At 47.0% G+C, this 19,746-nt stretch overlaps 1 protein-coding gene and 1 pseudogene across 1 annotated transcript; one reads left to right on the forward strand and one right to left on the reverse strand.

Moving 5' to 3' along the window:
* Window positions 1-11,059: 11,059 nt before the first annotated feature.
* On the forward strand, window positions 11,060-15,100 carry LOC124667713 (sodium/calcium exchanger NCL1-like). The gene is made up of 7 exons (XM_047204975.1): window positions 11,060-11,477; window positions 13,063-13,251; window positions 13,428-13,609; window positions 13,689-13,834; window positions 13,926-14,193; window positions 14,315-14,617; window positions 14,733-15,100. The coding sequence occupies exons 1-7, from the start codon at window positions 11,075-11,077 to the stop codon at window positions 14,979-14,981; spliced, it is 1,740 nt and encodes a 579-aa protein (XP_047060931.1). The 5' UTR covers window positions 11,060-11,074; the 3' UTR covers window positions 14,982-15,100.
* Window positions 15,101-15,648: 548 nt separating this feature from the next.
* Window positions 15,649-17,754, reverse strand: LOC124659025 (annotated as a pseudogene).
* Between the last annotated feature and the right edge of the window lie 1,992 nt (window positions 17,755-19,746).

Raw genomic sequence — 19,746 nt, forward strand, 5'->3', positions numbered from 1 at the left:
TGTGTCGTTGCATCTGCTTGACCACCACCTTTATTCTTTATAGCCTCGACACTGCTGAACACAGACGAACGCCCATACTCATCAATATATGTTAAGAGGTGTGCTCCGGTGCCCTCCACCCCCATTGACCACCAAAGATGAAAGGATAAGTTAGCCCACGAAGTGGTATTAAAAATTCTTGATCGTCCACAACGAACAGAGTTTGGGTGGGGGGGGGGGGGGCACTGAAGCAAAACCCATTTGGTCCACTCGTCAAAGAATATGCATAAGCGCGTCTCGCGATTGAACATGACATAGCAGGGTGTCTCCAGTTTGAATGTTGGGTCTTTCCAACCGATGCGCGAGAACAAAATGTGCCCATATGAGCTTGTTGACATGCGACATCAAGAGTCGTAAGCACCGCCAACACCAACATTAAAGGGCCCTCCGGCACACCCATGTGCTAGTCGTCATCGGCAGACGACGAACTTGAAGATCAACCGTCCATCAAATAAGAATAAGAAAAACAAGCGCGATTTTGCCGTGTTGTCAATAGCCAAATTATCGTAAACGCTAGTTTGCCATCGTCAGGTTTGCAGGGCTTGGCTGGCCAAATTTCCCCACCATAAATAGGAGTGTTCATTTTTTGAAGGGAAAATTTGCTATGGGACACCGTTATTTTCCAGTCTTTGCCGAAACACACCACTCAAACTTGTCTTTGCTCGGTACCATTATAATTTTGTGGTACGTTTGCCAAAACACACTGTATAGCCCAAAACGGAAATTTTTATTTTTATTGCTACGTTCTTAGGAATACCTAGAATCAAACAGAAAACCAAGTTATCAAACTTGTTTTTCTTCCGTACCTAGCGATGAAGGGAACAAGCTCTGTATCGATCAACCAGATCCGCCGTTCTCCATCTCGCAGGCTGCTGCCGTTCCGCTGCTCACCGCCGGCGAGCACACGTATGTAATTTCCAACGACGGTTCTCTCCCTACATCGTCCCTGTCTTGCGCCCGCACCATTGGCGATCGGCCGCAGGGACAGAAGGTTCGGCGCCGCTCAGGAGGGGTCGGCGCTCTTCAGGTGCTCTCGCCGGTGCCCTCAGCTGCTCTCATCGGCGCCCTCGTGCTGGACCACGATGAACCGGCGGACATGGATGGGTGCCCGAAGGATGAATTTCAGCCCAGATTCCTTCGCAGTTACATTACATGTAGACTACCTGTATCAGCGTCTGATGTGTATAATCAGCCTAGTTGAGCACTACTCCTTTGTAAACAAATATTGAATATATGATCCAGTGATGCCTGCACCTTTGTCTACTTTATCAGCGTCGAAGTTGTAACAGATTATCAGGACCCAGAAAGAAACAGTTCCAAGCAATTGATACGTACAGAGGACCGTCGGCCAAAATTTTAACTAGAAAAAACGTTCTAAACCGGACATGGATGTGTCATACTAAGATTAAAGATTAAAATTTCCGTTTTGGGGCATAGGGTGTGTATTGGCAAACGTACCACACAATTATAATGGTACTGAGCAACGACAAGTTTTAACGGTGTGTTTTAGCAAAGGCTGGAAAATAACGGTGTCCCATAGCAAATTTTCCCTTTTTTGAATTAGGGTTATTATATATATATTGATTTATTTAGCAGCAATTTACAGAGACAAGTTTGAACGGATGAATAACCGATGCAGACAAGATCTGCGCGCACTGGACATGTCTGGAAGGGTGATCTGCTGCGAACGTGTAAGTGTACGTGTTACTTAATAGATGCCTTGGATCAGTCGAAAGTCTCCGAGCCCCATGGATCGCCGTACGGGCCCTGTCCCCTGCCGGCGACGTTAACCTTTCGCCACGTCCCGCCTCGCCGTGTGCATCCCGCGGGCGGCTCGCCGGCCAACCACGCGGCGGACGCGGTGTCCGATTCGCGCGGCAGACACGCGTTAAGGAAGCAGCTGATCGATCTCCTTGATTAATCCTCCGCCCCGAAAGAGATGGGGCGCGATTAAGGCACAATTCCAGGAACTAAACACGACAACAATTTCAAGCAAGGAGTAGTAGTCACTGCCGACAGAGAACATTATCTTTCTGTCGCCTTCGTAGGCGAGGGGCAGATCTTTGTTCTTGCACCACTGATAAATCTTGTGTGGGAGCTGACCGTTCTATCTATGTTCTTTTTTTCAAAACCAGGGGTGATCGACATCGCCCACTTGTGGTGTCGTATTCGGAAATTCGCAGGAAGATCGATCGAAGCCGTACCTGGTTTCCAAATCATGCTCCCGTGGCTCCATCGCCTGCTCCGCACCACTATATGTTTTTTTTCTCGATAAAGGGTATTTTATTATTTAAAAAGTTTAGGCATTAGAATTGTCCTCCCATAACTATATGCAAACAGCCGCACCCCGCACATATTCAAAACGAAACAGCTGAAATACAATGAGTCATACTAGAAAGTGTAGTGAAGCCTAAGAACATGGAGGACCGATCCGTCGATCCCGCTGACATCCATGCTAGATAAAATACCTCTTGATGTGTCCTCTAACTGTGTAGAACCTTATAAAAAGGATGCGATACTCCACATGTTGTAGAGATGGCCATGAGTGAAGCGTAGCTATACACCGGTAGATAACATCCATGAAAGAATAATTTTAATCATTAAAATCTACATAGCATAGCTGTGTATATTAATCCCTCCCTCGGTTTCACAACTCTCGTCATGATTTTACTTTAAAATAAATGTGAACTAAAACCACTCACAAAAAAACCCGGATATAGTACTTGCCAAATGGCGATATAAGACGGGATACGGTATCGTGTGAAAATGCGGGCATGGATGTGTCCATGGCGGTGCTAGGGCGCCGCGGCTAGGCCGGAGGGAGCGTGGGGAGGGAGATCTGCGGTCGAGGCGACGACGAGAGCGGGAAAGCGGGAAAAGCACATGCTGAAATGTTACTCCCGCCAAATGAATCGGGCGTATATAGACCACGCCATAGAACCCTTGTATCTATGGCTTGGGGAGTTGGATTTTCTGGCTCCCTTACAAATTCTTAAACGTCGAGTGGTTTTACGGTGTCTGCTCAACACTTTTTCTTCGTCCCAAAAATAAAACCAGGAATTATTCTAAATCTCGGGTGGATATAAGGGATAGAGATGATGTATGAGGGGATACAACATCGTGTGGAAACGCGGTCATTCCGCGGAGCCAACTCATCTTACTAAGTCATGTTTGACAATCATATCATGATAATTTTATGTGCCGCTTCTTTTTCTTCTAAAGCTGCGGGTGACGGCCGGGCCATAGTTTATTCGGAAGCCTCTTTTTCGTCGTGCTCATGTGTCTACTAGGCTGTGCTCACTAATGCATGCATTTTCTTTTCTGCCAGTCAAAAACGGATTAGCGTCAGCCACGATTTCGTTGCGATGTAGAAAGGCGACAGAGACTTGCTCTTGTTTCTTTGTTTTTCGTTAAAGGTGACGAGGACCTGGCGAAGATGGAGAGCCACCATGTGTCCCCAGCTTGTCAATGCACCCCCACTTGTGCTCCGTGTGGTTGTAGCAATAATAGGGTTCGTTAACATGCAATCGAGCTTATCCAGATCTATAAGACTGGTCAGTGTACTTTAGTCACCGCTACAGAAACTATGAGAGGCTCAGCTCGAGCGAAAATTCCCTCCGAACATGCAGCGCGGTTGGCAAAATGCATCCATGCACATGGTTGTACTGTGCAATGCTTGACTATCAAATTCCTTTTCCCTATGCTAAACACAATATGGACATAAATTAACCATCACAATTACATATATATACTCACCTCTACGAACGCATGCATATATATCCTGTTTCTACAAACACTTCGACAGTTAATTACGACAAGCGACTCGCTATCCCCGGAAACATGTCGCCTCGCACTGAAAAAATATTTCACCTTTTATGGGGACACAAAGTGTCAAACTTAAGGTTTGTATTTTGGTGGGCTGGGGTTCCAATGCGCTCCGCTTTACATGTTCTCATATAATTTACATGTTCAAACACCTTATATACTCCCTCCGCTTTATACTTCTTCGGTCCTAAAAAAGGAAATCATGGATTTTTCTAACTTCGGATGTATCTACACACTAAATATAGATATATCCGAATTTAGATAAATCCGTGAAATGTTTTCAGGGCAAAGTGAGTATTACTTACCGCTGATTTAGTATAAAGTTGTACGAAATCATTAAAAATTAATATATGAAACTGAGAGACTCCCTCCTTGCCATAACTTAGTGCATACAAGATTTTTTTTTTAAGTCAAACGATGTAAAGTTTGACCATGTTAATTGAAAAAACGTATCTACATCTACAACAACAAATGTTACGATATGAAAACAAACATCATGATGAATCTAATTGTGTTTCTCTGATATTTTCTCCAGTCCTTGATCAAACTTCACATCGTTTGATTTTTTAATATACTTATATGCACTATATTTTGGCAAGAATGGGTACATTGATAAACATAAAAGCCCTAAATTTTATATGTCAGGTTTCTTTGATATTGATTTCACAAAGCCTTAGAGCATCTCCAGTCGCGTCCCCCAAACCGTCCCCCAAACCGCGCCGGATTGAGCGTTTGGGGGACGTGTTTCGTTCGTGCCACGTTTGGGGGACGTCGCTCCCCAGTCGCGTCCCCCAAACAAAATTTCGCAAATTTTAAACTTAACTAGATTCGATTAGATTCGTCCAAACTTACATAGATTCGAACGAAATTTGACTAACTTTAAAACTAAACCTAATCTAGAACCACTTGCGGCGGCCGGAGGCGTCGTAGTAATCTGCTTGGAAGTTGTACATCTCGTCGGTGACGACCTCCCGCTTGACGCGCTCGTCGACGGGCTCGTCCACGGGCTCGTCCTTCACCAAGCCGCTTGGTCCTGCCTCGCCGTCGTCGGTGAGGTCCACCAGCGGCTTGCCGGAGTCGCGGATGGACATGGCGATCGCCGCGTCCAGGTCGCCCCTCCAGGCGTCCTTGTCGTCCATGGACGTCAAGAACGCCGCCGCAGCCCCGGGCGGTCCTCGGGGTCGTCCACTGCTGGCGATGAGCGGCTGCTGCCGCTCGTACTCCGCCGGCGAGCGCCGCTGCGGCGCTTCCTCCGGCTCCTCCTTCACCTCCGGCTTCGGGATGAGGAGGGCGCCGCCGCGCCTCCCTTGCTGCCGCCCGCTGCCGCTACCGCCACGCCTCGTGTTGACGGGCGTCGCCGGCTCCTCCTTGACCTCCCGTTTGGGGACGGTGTAGGGCGCCGACCGGTACGACGAGGACGGCGTCGATCGCGCCGGTCCCGAGGAAGAAGAGTGCGAGGAGGGACGAGTACGTCGTCCTCCTCGGCTGCCATTGAGGAGACGGCGGCGGCGACGACGGCATCTCCGGCCTTGGAGCGCCGTTGCGGAGGCCGCGGATGACGTTCTCGAGGTGCGCCCGGAACGCCCCGAGCGAGGGCGCGGCCTTCCCTGTTCCGGCTGTTGGGGCCGCCGACGAGGTTGTCGGTGCTCGTGCATCTCGACGTCGTACTTCGCACGAAGTACGTCGTCCACCGGCGTCGTTGTCGTTGACCGCCCACGTCGGATCCAACCGCTCCTCGGCGGTGAGTTGAGCCCGACGGGCCTTGATGGCGTCCCTCCATTGGTCCGTCTTCGGCTTCGGCGGCGGCGGAACGCCAATGCCGTTCACGGCCATCTTCCGGCCGCCGGCCGCGGCGGCCGCATGTCCGGCGGGACCGGATACCGGGCGTGGTACGGCGCCCACGCCTCGCCACGGTGAGGGCTGCCGCGTCCGAAGCCGTTCGCCGCGGCGATCTTGCGGGAGGGCGAGCTCGACATTTTTGAGCGGCGAGGAGAGGATGCGGGAGGGGAGGCGGCGGCGGCGAGAAGGATTATGGTGAGCGGCGATAGCTGCGGGCGTCTTAAAACGGCGGCGGCGGCGGGTGGTTGCACGCAATAACTCCGGCGCGGACGGCCACGCGGCCATGCACGGCGAGACGCGTCCCTGCGTCGCCTGGGAAAACGGGGACGCCATTAACGTCGCTTGACCAAAGGTAGGCGACGGGGTTTTAGCCTTCCGTGCCGGCCGACGGGTCGGGCCCGCGTCGGTTGGCCTCGCTTTTCGTTGTGTCCGGCGCCCCGGAGCGTCCCTGTGGGACGGGGACGGGCTCGGGGCGCCGGACACCGTATCGGGCCGCGCCGGACAAAAATGGGCTTTGGGGGACGCGGCTGTAACTCTTTTTTTGTCCGGCGCGCCCCAAATCCCTTTGGGGGATGGTTTGGGGGACGCGACTGGAGATGCTCTTATTTAAGAGAATAAGGGGTTTTACAAACCATACCAGTGCGAAGACATACAAAAGACCGGTCTTGTTGCTGTCTGTGTAATCAACTGAATTATGGCGTGGTGCCAAACTAGACGGCCGAAGCGTAGGTAGCAGGTAATTGTTGGTCCGTTTCACGTCTCCCCTCAATGTGTGTGTGGACTGTGGACGGAGAGCATGTGACATGTATGATTCAAGATGTGTCTGTTGCACAAAATAGGGAGATCATGCACATGGCTCTCCCTGCGCATGAGGACGCACCCACGTTTCATGCCACACGTTATGGCCTCAAATTACGCCAAAAATGCAAGATCTCTTTTTCTTCTGTCTTCATTTTGAGATTAGATCTACCAACACGGATCGGAACATTTCGATGCATTAAAGAAGTGCATATAAACCCAAAGAAGCAGATCGTCCACTGGCTGTGAGCTCGTGACCTCGCGTCCAGGGAGCGTTGGACCAATCAACTACTACAAGACGTTTGATATGGCAAAGAGGTACTTGTTGCATTTCTGTGCACTTGCAACTTGGAAAGGGAAATTTAATTTTTGTTTGCTATATTATGAGCCCCATTATGTGTCGGGCCATACTCATGTGTGCCTAGCTAAGAGTTGTTGGTGCTGTGCACGACCTTTATTTCGTTAGAACTTTTGTAATCGCAATTTGTGGTTTACATAACAGTCTCCAACTGTCCATCAAATCAAATCCTCAATGGGGCATAAACTAAACCAGACTATACTTTCCTTGATCCTGTCATCTTTTTTATAAAACTCATACTAAGTCACTGGAGGTACGTGTTCCCATTCCGTCATATTGCTAAGTATTCGTTGTAAAAATATATTCCATAAACCTTGAGTCTAAGAGTTCAGAGATAACATCGTTGTGTCATTACCAACCATAGCGTTCAACGTTAATTTTCTATTTGTACGTCTTTGTTGTCTTTACCGGGCGCTATTAGATTACTGTTGGATGGCATATGTACTTCTGTTCCATGACATAATGTAGTAAGCAAGGGTTCACATTATGACCTTTTTTTGGAGAAAAGACAAGCAAGGTGTGATACACCAAAACTATATCTTTTAGTTCATAAAAAGACTTCAAGATATACCCCCTGCCCTATTAGAATATTGTTGGATGTATGTATTTATGTTCCTTATTTTTGAGAAAAGAGAAGCAATGTGTGATATCACCAAAACTATACATTTTAGTTCATAAAAAGACTTCAAGATACCCCCCCCCACAAAATGAACTGAAGCTTACAAAGCTACAATGGCACATAACAAAATGCCATTCCAAAAGAAGTTGACTACCAAGGGTTGACCAACAGGAAGCCCTTCTCAAGTCGCATGGGTGGGATGCAGAAGCGAACGAAGGAGAGGTAAAATGAATAAGAGGTCAATGTCAACCATAGACGAAGGCATGTTGATCGGTTGATGGATGATTGGAGGATTGAGGTGGAGAAGAGGAGCATTTCGATGAAGGAATTGGAGGTTGCAAACGAGGAAAGAGCCAGGTCATGAAATGAGATTATGATCCATATTTTTTAAATAACTGCCACAACATATTTTAGAATTAATTGTGGATAAAGTATTTGGAAAACATTAAACTGCCCGTGCATCATACCCTTTTGGAAGTCCTTCTATGGAGGAATAACTCACTGGGACTCTTTTTTCATTAAACGAGGGAAAATATCCAATTTTTATTAATTAAGAAGAAGGGAGTTGCCATTCAATTTAGAGAAAACCAAGTAAAACTGCGGTACACGCTCTGAAACGTTTGTCGTGGAACATGACATGAAACACTAGGGTAACATCGCCCGACCTTGCAAAAAAGCATCCACCCACAATGAAGAGGATACGACACATATATAATGAGGTTATCTAGAGGTGTAATCTTCATCACAAAAATTCTTTAAAAACGATTATCGATGACACTATCACCTCACCAACTTACAAAGGGATGAGAAAAGTACAAACCAAACAGTCAACCACACTCACCAATGACATGTCAGCTTTAGTTCTGATGATGACTTTTAACTTCTCACTCCCTTCGTTGCTACACATGCCATTAACACGAAGGGAGGGTTAATTGGGGTCGCAACCATACCACCACTAGGCACTGAACCCTCCCATATGCCCGCTCCAAATATGTTGCTTCGAAGGGAGAAGGCTCGCCATCCCCTGATCTGCAGATCTAAGGTTCCCCGGGAGTTGTTCCGGATGGAGCAGAGGAGAACATTCCATAGAGATGCCTCCAAGCAGTACCATCGAGTATCACTATTGCTAACTCCGGCCACCGTCCGGAACATATTTTTCACCTGGCTCCTCCAATGTGAGCCCAAACCTAGTCGGCCCAACCGAAGACCAACCACATCCTATGGCAACGTGAGAGTCTCCATCCACTCACCAACTGAGGCTACCACCCGACGCTAAGCCCCTGTATCTAGACATCTAGTGGCTCTCGAGGGAGAAGACACGCTTGCACGTGCTTAACGACCAATGCCACCACACATCTAATGTTTCAACACCTTCGGGCATGTTGTACTCTTGCCCCAGCAGAATTTTTACCTTTCTTTCTCTCGTTGTGTGCGAACTCTGTATGGATGTGATTTGCTTTATTTTTTTGAAGCTTGATCAGCGGGTTTCCCCACTGCGTTTATTTATTAAATTTTCATAGAGTGTATAAATTACAACAAAAAGAGTTGCTAGAGATTAGCAACAAGCAGCTATCTACAGGCCCTAAGCCCAAGAAGAAAAAGAATAGGAGAAAATACTATCGTAATCTCTCAACCCAATTTCGGAGGCCACCATAAGACTTTCTAGTGGCCTTATGCAAAAGGAGAGATAACTCATCCTTAAACTTTTTCATGCACCTGTATAGGCTTGAAGGAATTCCTTTGAAGATGAAATCATTCCTGGTAGTACATATAGACCAGGCAATCAACATAATTAGCTCCATGAAAAAAGGCTCCTTGAGAGAAATTTTCAGAGTATCCATAATACTCTGAATATCAGTTTGCTGTGGGGGTGTCCAGGAGGGACAAATATACTTCCAACACATGTGTGCAAAAGGCATATGAAGAAGAGATGGTTCCTAGTTTTCAACTCATTTGTGGCACACATTATACATGAATAATCATCCATGAAGAAGTTCTTTCTCTGAAGCATTGCTTTTGTGTTCAGTCTGTTATGCACCAAGATTCAAAAGAACACCTTATGTTTCTATTAGAAGCAGCCTTCCCACATCCATTTGAAAACTGGGAATGTGCCTCCATAATGCATAAGAGATTTATAGATAGATGAAACCTTGGTACTATCAGATTTCCCCATAATAGTCCAACAATCCACATTCTCAGAAGGCTCCAGGTTTAAAAGCAAGGCTTGGAAGAGGTAGAACTGAGGCAGTGCTTCCTCCGAGAGAGATAAATGGAACATATCTACCAAATCTGTTATGAGTAGTGCTTGCTTAATGGATATTGCTTCATTTTTGCAGATTGAAAAAAATGTGGCCAGGTATCTTTCAGTGGGATATGGGACCAAGAGTGTTGCCATAAAAGAATAGAGTTTCCTTGCTGGAAATCACACTGAGCAATCTGTTTAAATATAGGAAGCACAGTTAAACAATCGCGCCACCAAAATGAAACCTCTCTGGTTCTTGCAGGTGGGAGGGCAGAGGAGTAGTACATTTCCCAAGCCATCTTAACCCAGGGTAGATCATATTTTTTATAGAATTTATGCAAATGTTTCATTAGTAAGCAATTATTCTGAACATAGAGATTAAGTACTCCCATGCCACCTTGGTCTTTTGGCTTGCAAACTAGGTCCCATGCAGCTAAAGGAGGGTTTTTCTTCTGTAAATCCTTGTCTCTCCAAAGACAATGTCTCCTATATTTATCCACTTCATGAATTACCCACTGGTAAACCTTCAAGGAGCAAAGAAAGAACATGGGCAGAGAAGAGAGAACATAGTTCACCATTCTCACCTTGCTTCCATAATTGAGGTACATGGTACATGCTAGCAATCTCATCTGAAAAGTTTGGATCAATGGCATAAAGAATTCTTTCCTGGGTTTAGTGGTACTTGGTGGCAGTCCTAAGTATGTAAAAGGCAAACTACCCACTTGACACTGCAAAGCAACAGTAAAAGTAGCAACTCTCTCAGGAGCAACTTTAATTGGTATGAGATTTGATTTTGCATAGTTAACTCTTAGGCTAGAGACATTGCCAAAATCCCGCAGAATCCTCTTTGTGAGAAGTTTCAAAGTTATTTTTAAAACGGGACGAAAGCCTATTTCGAAGAAAGCATCATCCTTATTTGAATTCCAAATGAGAATAACATTACCATCTTTTGGAAGAAAGTACGTACAGGGAAATACCAAAGATTCAACACCTCAGTTGTGTGTAATGGAATTCTTGTGTTTAGGTTGCAACGTTGCAAGGTAAGTGTAGAAAGGAAAGTAACTACAGCACGATGCACGCCGCAACTAAGGAAAGAATATCTACTAGCTTTTTAAGCTTGTTTAGTTTACCATATCACCGCGTTGTTGGATTCTTGGAAGGATCCGCCTCTTCCCGACCCGATCAGCTTCTTCTCTTCCCGCCATGGATCCCCAAAAGGAAAAAATTAAACACAACTTTACAAAAGGAAAGAAAATATAATTGCGAAATATCTCCGAGATCGCAGCATATAAGGCTACGCGCACCCGCGCTTCCCACCACGAAAACACCTCCCACCTCTGCCCTGCCTGCCGCAATGGCGACTCGCCGGCAGCGCCGCCCCTTCCCGCTCGTCCCGCTCATCATCTCCCTCCTCGCCGTCGCCGCCTACGGCCGCCTCATCTCCGACGGCACGCCCGCCACCCCGTCCAAGTCCATCCTCGCGCCCCCCCTGTCCTCGGCCGTGATCCGCCTCAACTCCTCGTCCCCGGCCGCCGCCGAGGAGGAGCAGTGCGAGCAGTCGTACGGCTTCCTCCCCTGCACCACCACCGTGCTCGGGAACCTGTTCCTGGTGCTCACCTACGGGTTCTTGATGTTCAAGGCCGCCACGTACCTGTCGGAGGGCAGTGAGCTGCTGCTCGAGGTCATGGGCCCCGGCCTCGTCGGCGGCCTCCTGCTCCCCATCCTCGGCGCTCTCCCCGACGCGCTGCTCGTGCTCGGTACGTCTCGCCTTAGTAGCTTCCTTGCTTAAATCCTCCGATTACCTTACCTGCACACCACACATGGTCCAAGATTAGTATACTACCTCAAAAAGCAATTCTTTCGTGTTCCGAAAAAAAAAGCAACTGCTTCTCTCTTGCGGAGAGAATGATCTGCTCAGTACGCAAATACTACGAAGCTGCTTTTCGAGCGAGATCTGAACCCCCTCTGGTTTGATCTGTCACTGGATCAGAGCATAAGCTTTAGGAACCGTTTGGTAGACCTTGTGCTTGTGCATTAGCTTAGTTTCTCTGTCTGATCTCATCAGCTTGCTCTTTTCTTCAGTACATGCGTGGCTTAAACTTGGGTATAAGCCGGTCCAAGCCTATTTGGAGAACATTCGATCAGTAGTTAGTATGGCCAAACCTACTTTAATGAATCACCCAAGGCCCCAACCAACCAGACCCCCGCGCGGTAAATTATGCCCTGCTTTCTTTGGGATCTGTGTACTTAAGTTCCACCCGTGCTTGTGGTTGCTGACCTTTTGACTTTTCCCCTTTTTTCAGTTCTACTTTCTTTTCGTGTTATCTTTGCATAATTGACCTCTTTATGCGCTGATGCCTGCTGGGTTGGGCCTGTTTCTTCATCTATTTTGTTGGTTTTCTTGAACGATCGTGTTTTTGTATGATGTTTCTTTGAGAACAATATTTCAAGTATTGTAGAAAAAGGGGACTGAATTGTCAGTTGGTTGATTAATTTATGATTGGTGGTGGGTGAATGTCAATATATCATCACTAAAACACATGCATAATGTGTTATATTACTTGGTCAGTTAAACATTGAACATTTTGCAGTTATTTGTTTCATAATATTGTCGAACTGTGTACGCCAAATATACCATCTAGATAAATGATAAAGCTAGATTGATCAAGCTTTGTACATGCATTGTAGTAGTAATGATAACACATTATTATTATTCATAATATAGACGGGTATATTATTGCGTTACCCATCTGCCTGATGAGTGTGTATGATTTTTCGCAGTACATATTTTTGTTTGTTTGCGAGTTTTAAGTCACAGTTCATTTTTTTGCGTGTTATGAATCTCTAATGTCCCACTTCTTGTCCATGGATTGTACATCCTGATTGAGATTTCTAGTTTGTAGTTGTAGTTGGGCTTCTTCGTGCACTGTTTTCTCTGGAGATAGCTACAAATGATATTATCTGAAATTAGCATCGGGTACTTACTACTGGGTTCATGATGCATTACCTTAGTCCTCATGTAAATATCTTGGTTACCGACATTAATACCTTGGTTACTTGCATGCATCAGAAAGGATCTGATTTCTCCAAAGATTAAAGCCAAGGTTCCCTGGTGAAATATGTAGTTAAGTTTATGTACTAATTACCTCAAAAACAATGTTCCCTTATGTAAAACATTTCTTATGTGATGAAAACATTGTTTATTGTCTCTCATTCTCTGCTTATAACAGAGTTCATGAAGCTTTTTAATTTCTTTGCTCTATGAATATTTGTCTCTATGCAAATTGTGTTCATGCACATGTTCACACCTAATTCTGGTCTGCTTGTTTGTCATATTAACAGTATCTGGTCTCTCGGGGACCAAAGAGACCGCACAAAGTCAGGTCCTCATCGGCATGGGGCTTCTTGCTGGTTCGACTGTCTTTCTTGTTACCCTGCTTTGGGGAACTTGTGTTATTGTTGGCAAGTGTGATATTGGGCCAGATGGTCTTGCTATTGATTCAACTAACACTAAAGGCTTCAGTTTGACTGGTAAGTTGTCGTCATGTACCTATGATGTTGCTATCTTATTCAGTAGAATTTCTGATAATTAGTTATTTGGAAATTCTGTAGTTGAACACTCAAGTTTTCATCTCAAAAAGCAAAAAACCAACAGGTCAACTATTGATTTTTTTAACAATGTTTGATCTGATTGCACCCTTTTACAGGCACTGGTATTACAACTGATGTGCAAACCAGCTACGCTGCACGGATTATGGCAATATCTGTTCTTCCCTTTGTCATTGCTCAGTTCCCAAAAATGTTGAAGAGCGAGCGCTGGGAGCGCCTAGCCATCTTGCTGGCACTAATTACATCGTTCGCACTTGTACTTGGCTACTGCTTGTATCAGGTAAACATTTGCAGAATAATGAAAAATCTGTGCCACAAGAATAAATTTTGACAGTGCTAGATTCCATGTTCTGCATCAGGTTTTCCAGCCTTGGATTCAGAGAAGGAAGCTCGCATATGCAAAGCACAAGCATGTGATCTCTGGGATCTTAAAGCATGCCCAAATGCAAGCACTTGGCCGGCTGCTTAACGATGATGGCACACCCAACGAGAATGTCATTAGAAAGTGCGGTTCTTAAATCATTCTGTTGGTCACGATATGCAAATAACACAACATTCATGGGCATGACATGAACCTTGTCTATTCTTACATGCAGGTTGTTCTACAAGATCGACATGGATGAGAGCCGTAACCTGTCACGAGCGGAGCTCCATGCGCTTATTGTTGGGATCAACTTTGAGGAGATTGACTTTGACAAGCATGATGCAGTCGACAAGATCATGGACGACTTTGACACTTCAGGCAATGACACCGTGGAGGAGTCTGAGTTTATCCAGGGAATGAAAATATGGCTTAACGAAGCCAAGAACAAGGTGCCAGCTAGTGGTGCCTACTCCAATAAGTTTGTCAGTGACTACCATGCGGTAAGTTTTTACCCTCAACCCTTGTGAACAGAAATAGGACAGAACAAACCTTTTCAGAAAAGAAGGGATACAACTTACACTTGGGAAACATGAACACTTATCAAATTGTCTGATTTTGCAGAGAACAAGGGAGGAGCATGACCAGTTGGTTGACAGATCTGACGAGGCAGTGGAGAGTGTAGAGAACCCTGGCTGGTACATCGCCAAAGCCGTGGGTTTCCTGCTTCTGGGCAGTGCCATTTGTGCCGCATTTGCTGACCCGCTCGTCGACGCTGTCCACAACTTCTCTAACGCCACACACATCCCCTCCTTCTTTATCTCGTTCATTGCCCTCCCACTGGCAACCAACTCCAGTGAGGCTGTCTCTGCCATAATCTTCGCCAGCAGGAAGAAGCAAAGGACCTGCTCCCTCACTTTCTCTGAGGTAAATCTCTGCAGGATTTTTTAAACTGAAACTTCTTAGCTTCTAAAACCGTCAGTATCTCTGTTCTGGACTAAACCAACTTCCGTAAACTTAAAAACAAAATATTTGTTTGCAGATATATGGCGGTGCGACCATGAACAACACTCTCTGCTTGGGTGTTTTCTTGGCACTCATCTACTTCAGGGACCTGACATGGGACTTCTCATCGGAAGTGCTCGTCATTCTGCTCGTCTGTGTCATCATGGGCCTCTTCACAAGCTTCCGGACCAATTTCTCGCTCTGGACCTGCATAGTGGCATTCATGCTATACCCTCTGTCGCTCGTTGTTGTGTACATCCTCGACTACCAATTCGGGTGGTCATAGGCTCATGCTTCTGGCCTCCCGTTTCAGTTTGATCATCTCGTAATTTTTGACTCGTTGTAATTTATCTGTCAAATACTTTGAGATGTTTATGTTTGTGCAACCACGGTGTGGATTGTGTATCCCTGTAACTATCTTATGTCGGGGTGTAGCATATCTGTGTGCTGTTTTTTTTCAGCGCTGGTACTCAGTCCAGGAGAGATGAACATAATATGGTGGATATTGAGAGCTACATGCTGGAAATGAGCTCAGATTAACATATTTATCCTTTTGTTGCTATTGCAATTTGCATCATAGTTATGGTCAAATAAGAATTGCATCATAGTTGAGCTTCTTACCAAGTTTAACCAGTTGCAGTGTCACATTTGTTACATGAGACACCTTAGCATTTGTTTTTGGCACACCATTTGTTATGTGTGTCTGAAAACATTTCATCGTGCCAGTTGCTAGATCTGCACATAAGAGACCCCACAGGCTAGCTGTGCTGCCCCTACTTGCACATGCCCTCCTTTCCTTGCTGAAACTACAGCCGGTGCATCATCTACCCATCTCACACTTTTCTGTTGAGTTTCCCCTACATTTAGCACTAGCTTACCTGGACCAATACATATGCTCTCTTGCTTCCATCAGGCATGTTGCTTGCCTCCATTTGGCAAGAAATGAACAGAGTGGTTAAGTAAGTTACCATCACCAGAAGGTTTATTGGCAGTGAAAACATCTCCTAAAAAGCAGCTCTTGTTTTACATCTGATCTTTACTACCTAAACACATGTCTCAACATTTTTCTCTCACAGCTGACCATTGTTCACTAGAGATCTGGTCCCATTGTTCATCAGAAAGCAACAACAGGGGGTGTGTTGTGGTGATCATTCAGCCCTGCCATAGCTTCAGCTCCAAGTCGACGCTGCCTTCCGACACGTCAGTCTTGCACTCGCTTGGGGCTCTATCGCGGCGAACCGGACCGACTGGGAAGAAGGTGTAGAATGGCTGTGACGACGACGATGCTGCCTGCTGATCAAACTTTTCGTCAGTTAGGCCACTGCCACATTTTCACACCCAAAGTTCAGACATTTTACTGGGTTCACAAGATATGGTAGAGCATGGCATTTTGACTTGCCTGGGATGGCATGGCGCTGGCACTGAAGTCTCTGTACTCCGGGCTGTGCATTGATGGCGCCACGTGAGGCTGCTTGATGAGGTGTGGAGGCCGCGAGCTCAAGGTGAGCAAGGCAGCGTCTCTGCCATGGCCGGCATCCTTACGGTGAGCCAACTCTGATGTCCAGTCTGAACAATTCGGGTACGCACTTCCACTGTTGAAAGGCAGAGAGAGATGAAGGTCAAAAATCAGAATTATATTATGAAAAGTATCAGACAAGTTTAGCTAAAATGCTTCTTCAGGGCAAATATAGCAAGCAGGTTATGCATTTGTTTCTTGTTAGCTTTTCTCTGTTCCATGTTGTTGTGTCAGACATAACTAATGCTGAAGAAAAGCAATGGAAACATGTGTAGTGAATTTTCAACAGGAAAATGAAACTGTAAATAATTTTGATGCTGGGGAAAAGGATAGTGATGAATGTGACATGTTTTCCACCATCTTTCCTGCTACCTACACCAAGTAGTAATCACTAGACAGAAGAACAGGTACCAAGCTTCTGAAATAACTTGTTTTAAAAAAAGATCTTCAGAAAATAAGGATGCAGTGGAGTTACTTGACCAGAAAATGGAGAGCAACCCGGGCCAAGAAACAGTTTAGGAGTTAACTTTGGTGGATGCAGAATTTAGACTTTGATCAATGGAAACGAGTGAGCAATTTTTTTTTACAAATGTACCTGAAGTAATTAGTTGCTCTGAACTCGTATCTGCTCAGGTCAGGACTAGCGTCGGCCAACCCGGAATCGCTTGCCGTCCTGATGGCGAAAGTGGGCACCGGGGGAGGAGGAGGAAGGGCTTTGCTCGTCGACCTGAAGGCCGTCATGCCCTCGAACATGAAGGGCCAGGACCTATCCACGCCGGCCGTCTCCTACACTCTACCCAAATCCACACTTAGCGACCATCCATGAGAAGCAAAATTGGGAGGAGGCGGTGTGAGACATACCCTGATCTCCTCCTCGGTCGGCGCCAGCGCCGCCATGCTGCTCGTGCTGCTTCTGTACATTTGGTTTGAAGGGGCTCCGTAGGGTGGCTCGACGGCGCCGTCAGAGACAGGCCCGTGGTCACCTGAAGAGTGAAAGATTTGCATAGTTTTAGCTGAGAACTCATGGAACGCATGCATATGCCGTGCACGCTGGCATGTAGAGGGCATGACGAACACGTCGTACCATTGGGAGTGGAGGCTGAGGGCACAGGCTTCTCTTGTACGGTTGCTTCATGGGATCCACCGGGCTCCAGAGCACCGGCCGGAAGCCGCAGTGCGCGCCGCCGTCGGTGGCGGGTCTCGACAGAGCGCTCAGTGGTGGCGCCGGTGGCGGAAGATGGTGAAGCGTGGGGAGCTGGCAGAGGCCACCGCCGTTGAGCGCGTGAGACGATGGCGTGGCCGTGGCTGTCGCTGACCCTCCCATCTTCTTCTGCTCCTCGATGCGGAGCTTCTCGAGCTGCGCCACGCCGAGGCCGCGCTGCGGGATCTTCTTGGGCTTGTTCTTCCTCGACGCCCGCGCCACGCCGGTGGCCGAAACGCCGGGGCCGGGGCCGGTGATGCTGTTGCCGTTGCCGCCAGCGCCGCCGTACTTGGCCAGCTGCTGCTGCAGGTGGTGGTGGTTGTTGGCGTGCTCTTGCACCATCTCTCCACCGTCGCGCTGGCGCGCCAAATCAACCGAACATGAGGGTCGAGTCTTTGATCACGCGCTTGGTTCTTCACGCGCGGGCGCCTCACGGAGCGCAAGAGGGAACGAAGAAATGGGCGCGGACGCGCGTGGTTCTTGGCATCACGAACTCATGACCGGCCGGAGCCGGAAGAGAACACGGCCGGCCACGACTGCGGCGAAACGATCGACCGGCGAGGAGGATGCAAGAAAGCAGGAGATCGATCGAGGAGGCGCGTGTTTGCTGCAGGTGGCGGTGCGGCAAGGAGGTAGGCAAACGCGCGCGGCGGGGGCGCAGCACGGTCCGTGCAGCCTAGCTACCGGATCAAGAAACCTGCGGCTGTGTGTGGGATCAGAGGCGCGACGAGCGGGGTATATATAGGTGCGGTGCGGGGGAGCCGAGAAGAGTGTGCGAGCGAGTGGCGAGTGCCGAGTGGCGCCAGGCCCGGGAGACTCGGGAGCAAGAGATCTACAGCGAGAGAGAGGGGAGGGAGATGATGGGTGGGATCGTATCTTGTTGTTTCTTTTGCTCGCCTAGTTTGCCGCCCGAATCCTCGCTCCACTCTGCTCCCTATTCTCTCGACTCGCATGTCACAAGCTACCGTCTCCTTCTCCGAGGTTGCAGGAGAAAAGGAGCCACGATCCTAGGAGCAACACGCGCTCCTCTCGGTGACGGTGAGGCGAGAGAGAAAGAGTTCTTCAAAACCGAACGGCTGCGGCCACGTAGGCAAGCCAGATTGTGGGACTGGATTAGCAAATTTTTGTAAGCCAAACCGTCCGTAGGTGTAGGATTATTGTAGGAAATGTCACCGGCGGCGATTTTTTTGCGGGGAACTCGCTTTGCTCCCGGGTCGCTGGTTCACATGCTACCTTTAAAAAAAAATACATTTCGAAATGTTAAAGAATTTCAAGAAAAATGTTTCCGACATCTCGATGTTCTTCGAGCACACGAAAAATTGCGAAAAACATAGTACATTCTTGTATGTCGTGAAGAAGTTTTTTTTAGCACTGAATTTTATCTTCTTACTCATGCAAAGATAATGAGGTTTTCATAAAACGACTTTATGCGCATGCAGGTTGTAGAGATGTATGGGTGGCATTTTTTGTGTGTGGATATTTTTGCTATTTCAAAATACGTTTAAAACACATTTTAAAGAAAGAGAGCATATGGATCCGAGAGAGAAAGACAGCCTATTTGTCACATATGTGTAAATATATATATTATATAAAGGTTCCCTTTATTTTGGTGCCATTGGTTTCATAGTTTTTTTTCTTTCAAAAAGGTGGTTAAACACCCGGCCTGCTGACATCAAAATATAATATTGCCACGTAGGCCTTGATCTTAGTTATATTATTGCACCCGAACCCACTCACCGGTAAGCCAGTAGCACAAATCAGTCCAGTAGAACCTCAATGCATACCATTGCACACAATCCAGAAGTTGCCTCCACCACCATCTTCCATCAACCCATTTGATACATCTACTTTGCTCAATGATTTTTTCCGAATTCTTACCAAATTTGGATAAAAACTGTTGGAATTGAATGTTTTCTTAGCAACAATACCTCAATTCCGAAAAAATACACACGAAGTTTTTATGGAAAAGAAGCATATCAGGCCAAAGAAGTGGGCCAGGAGGCTAACGAGGCGCCGGGAAGGCCACGTGGCGCGGACTGATACCCCTGCAAGCCACGTGGGCCATCTCGGGTTTTGAGCCTCGTCTCGCCCTATCCTTCACGCAGACATCTTTAAATACCCTGAAAACCCTTCGTCTCAGAGGCACACAGTCTTTCGCAAACTAGAGCGCCACCACCGTACCACGATCTTTGTTTCGGGGATTAGATCTATCTTTGTCTCCAGATCGAGGAGGGAGATTTCGACACCCCCTACATCACCATCATTGCCAAGCCCATCTTCATCAACCATGTGATCCATCTCCATCACCATGTGTGAGTAGTTCTTTGTAGGCAT

Source organism: Lolium rigidum, chromosome 6, assembly GCF_022539505.1.
Source record: "Lolium rigidum isolate FL_2022 chromosome 6, APGP_CSIRO_Lrig_0.1, whole genome shotgun sequence".
Lineage (NCBI taxonomy): Eukaryota > Viridiplantae > Streptophyta > Magnoliopsida > Poales > Poaceae > Lolium > Lolium rigidum.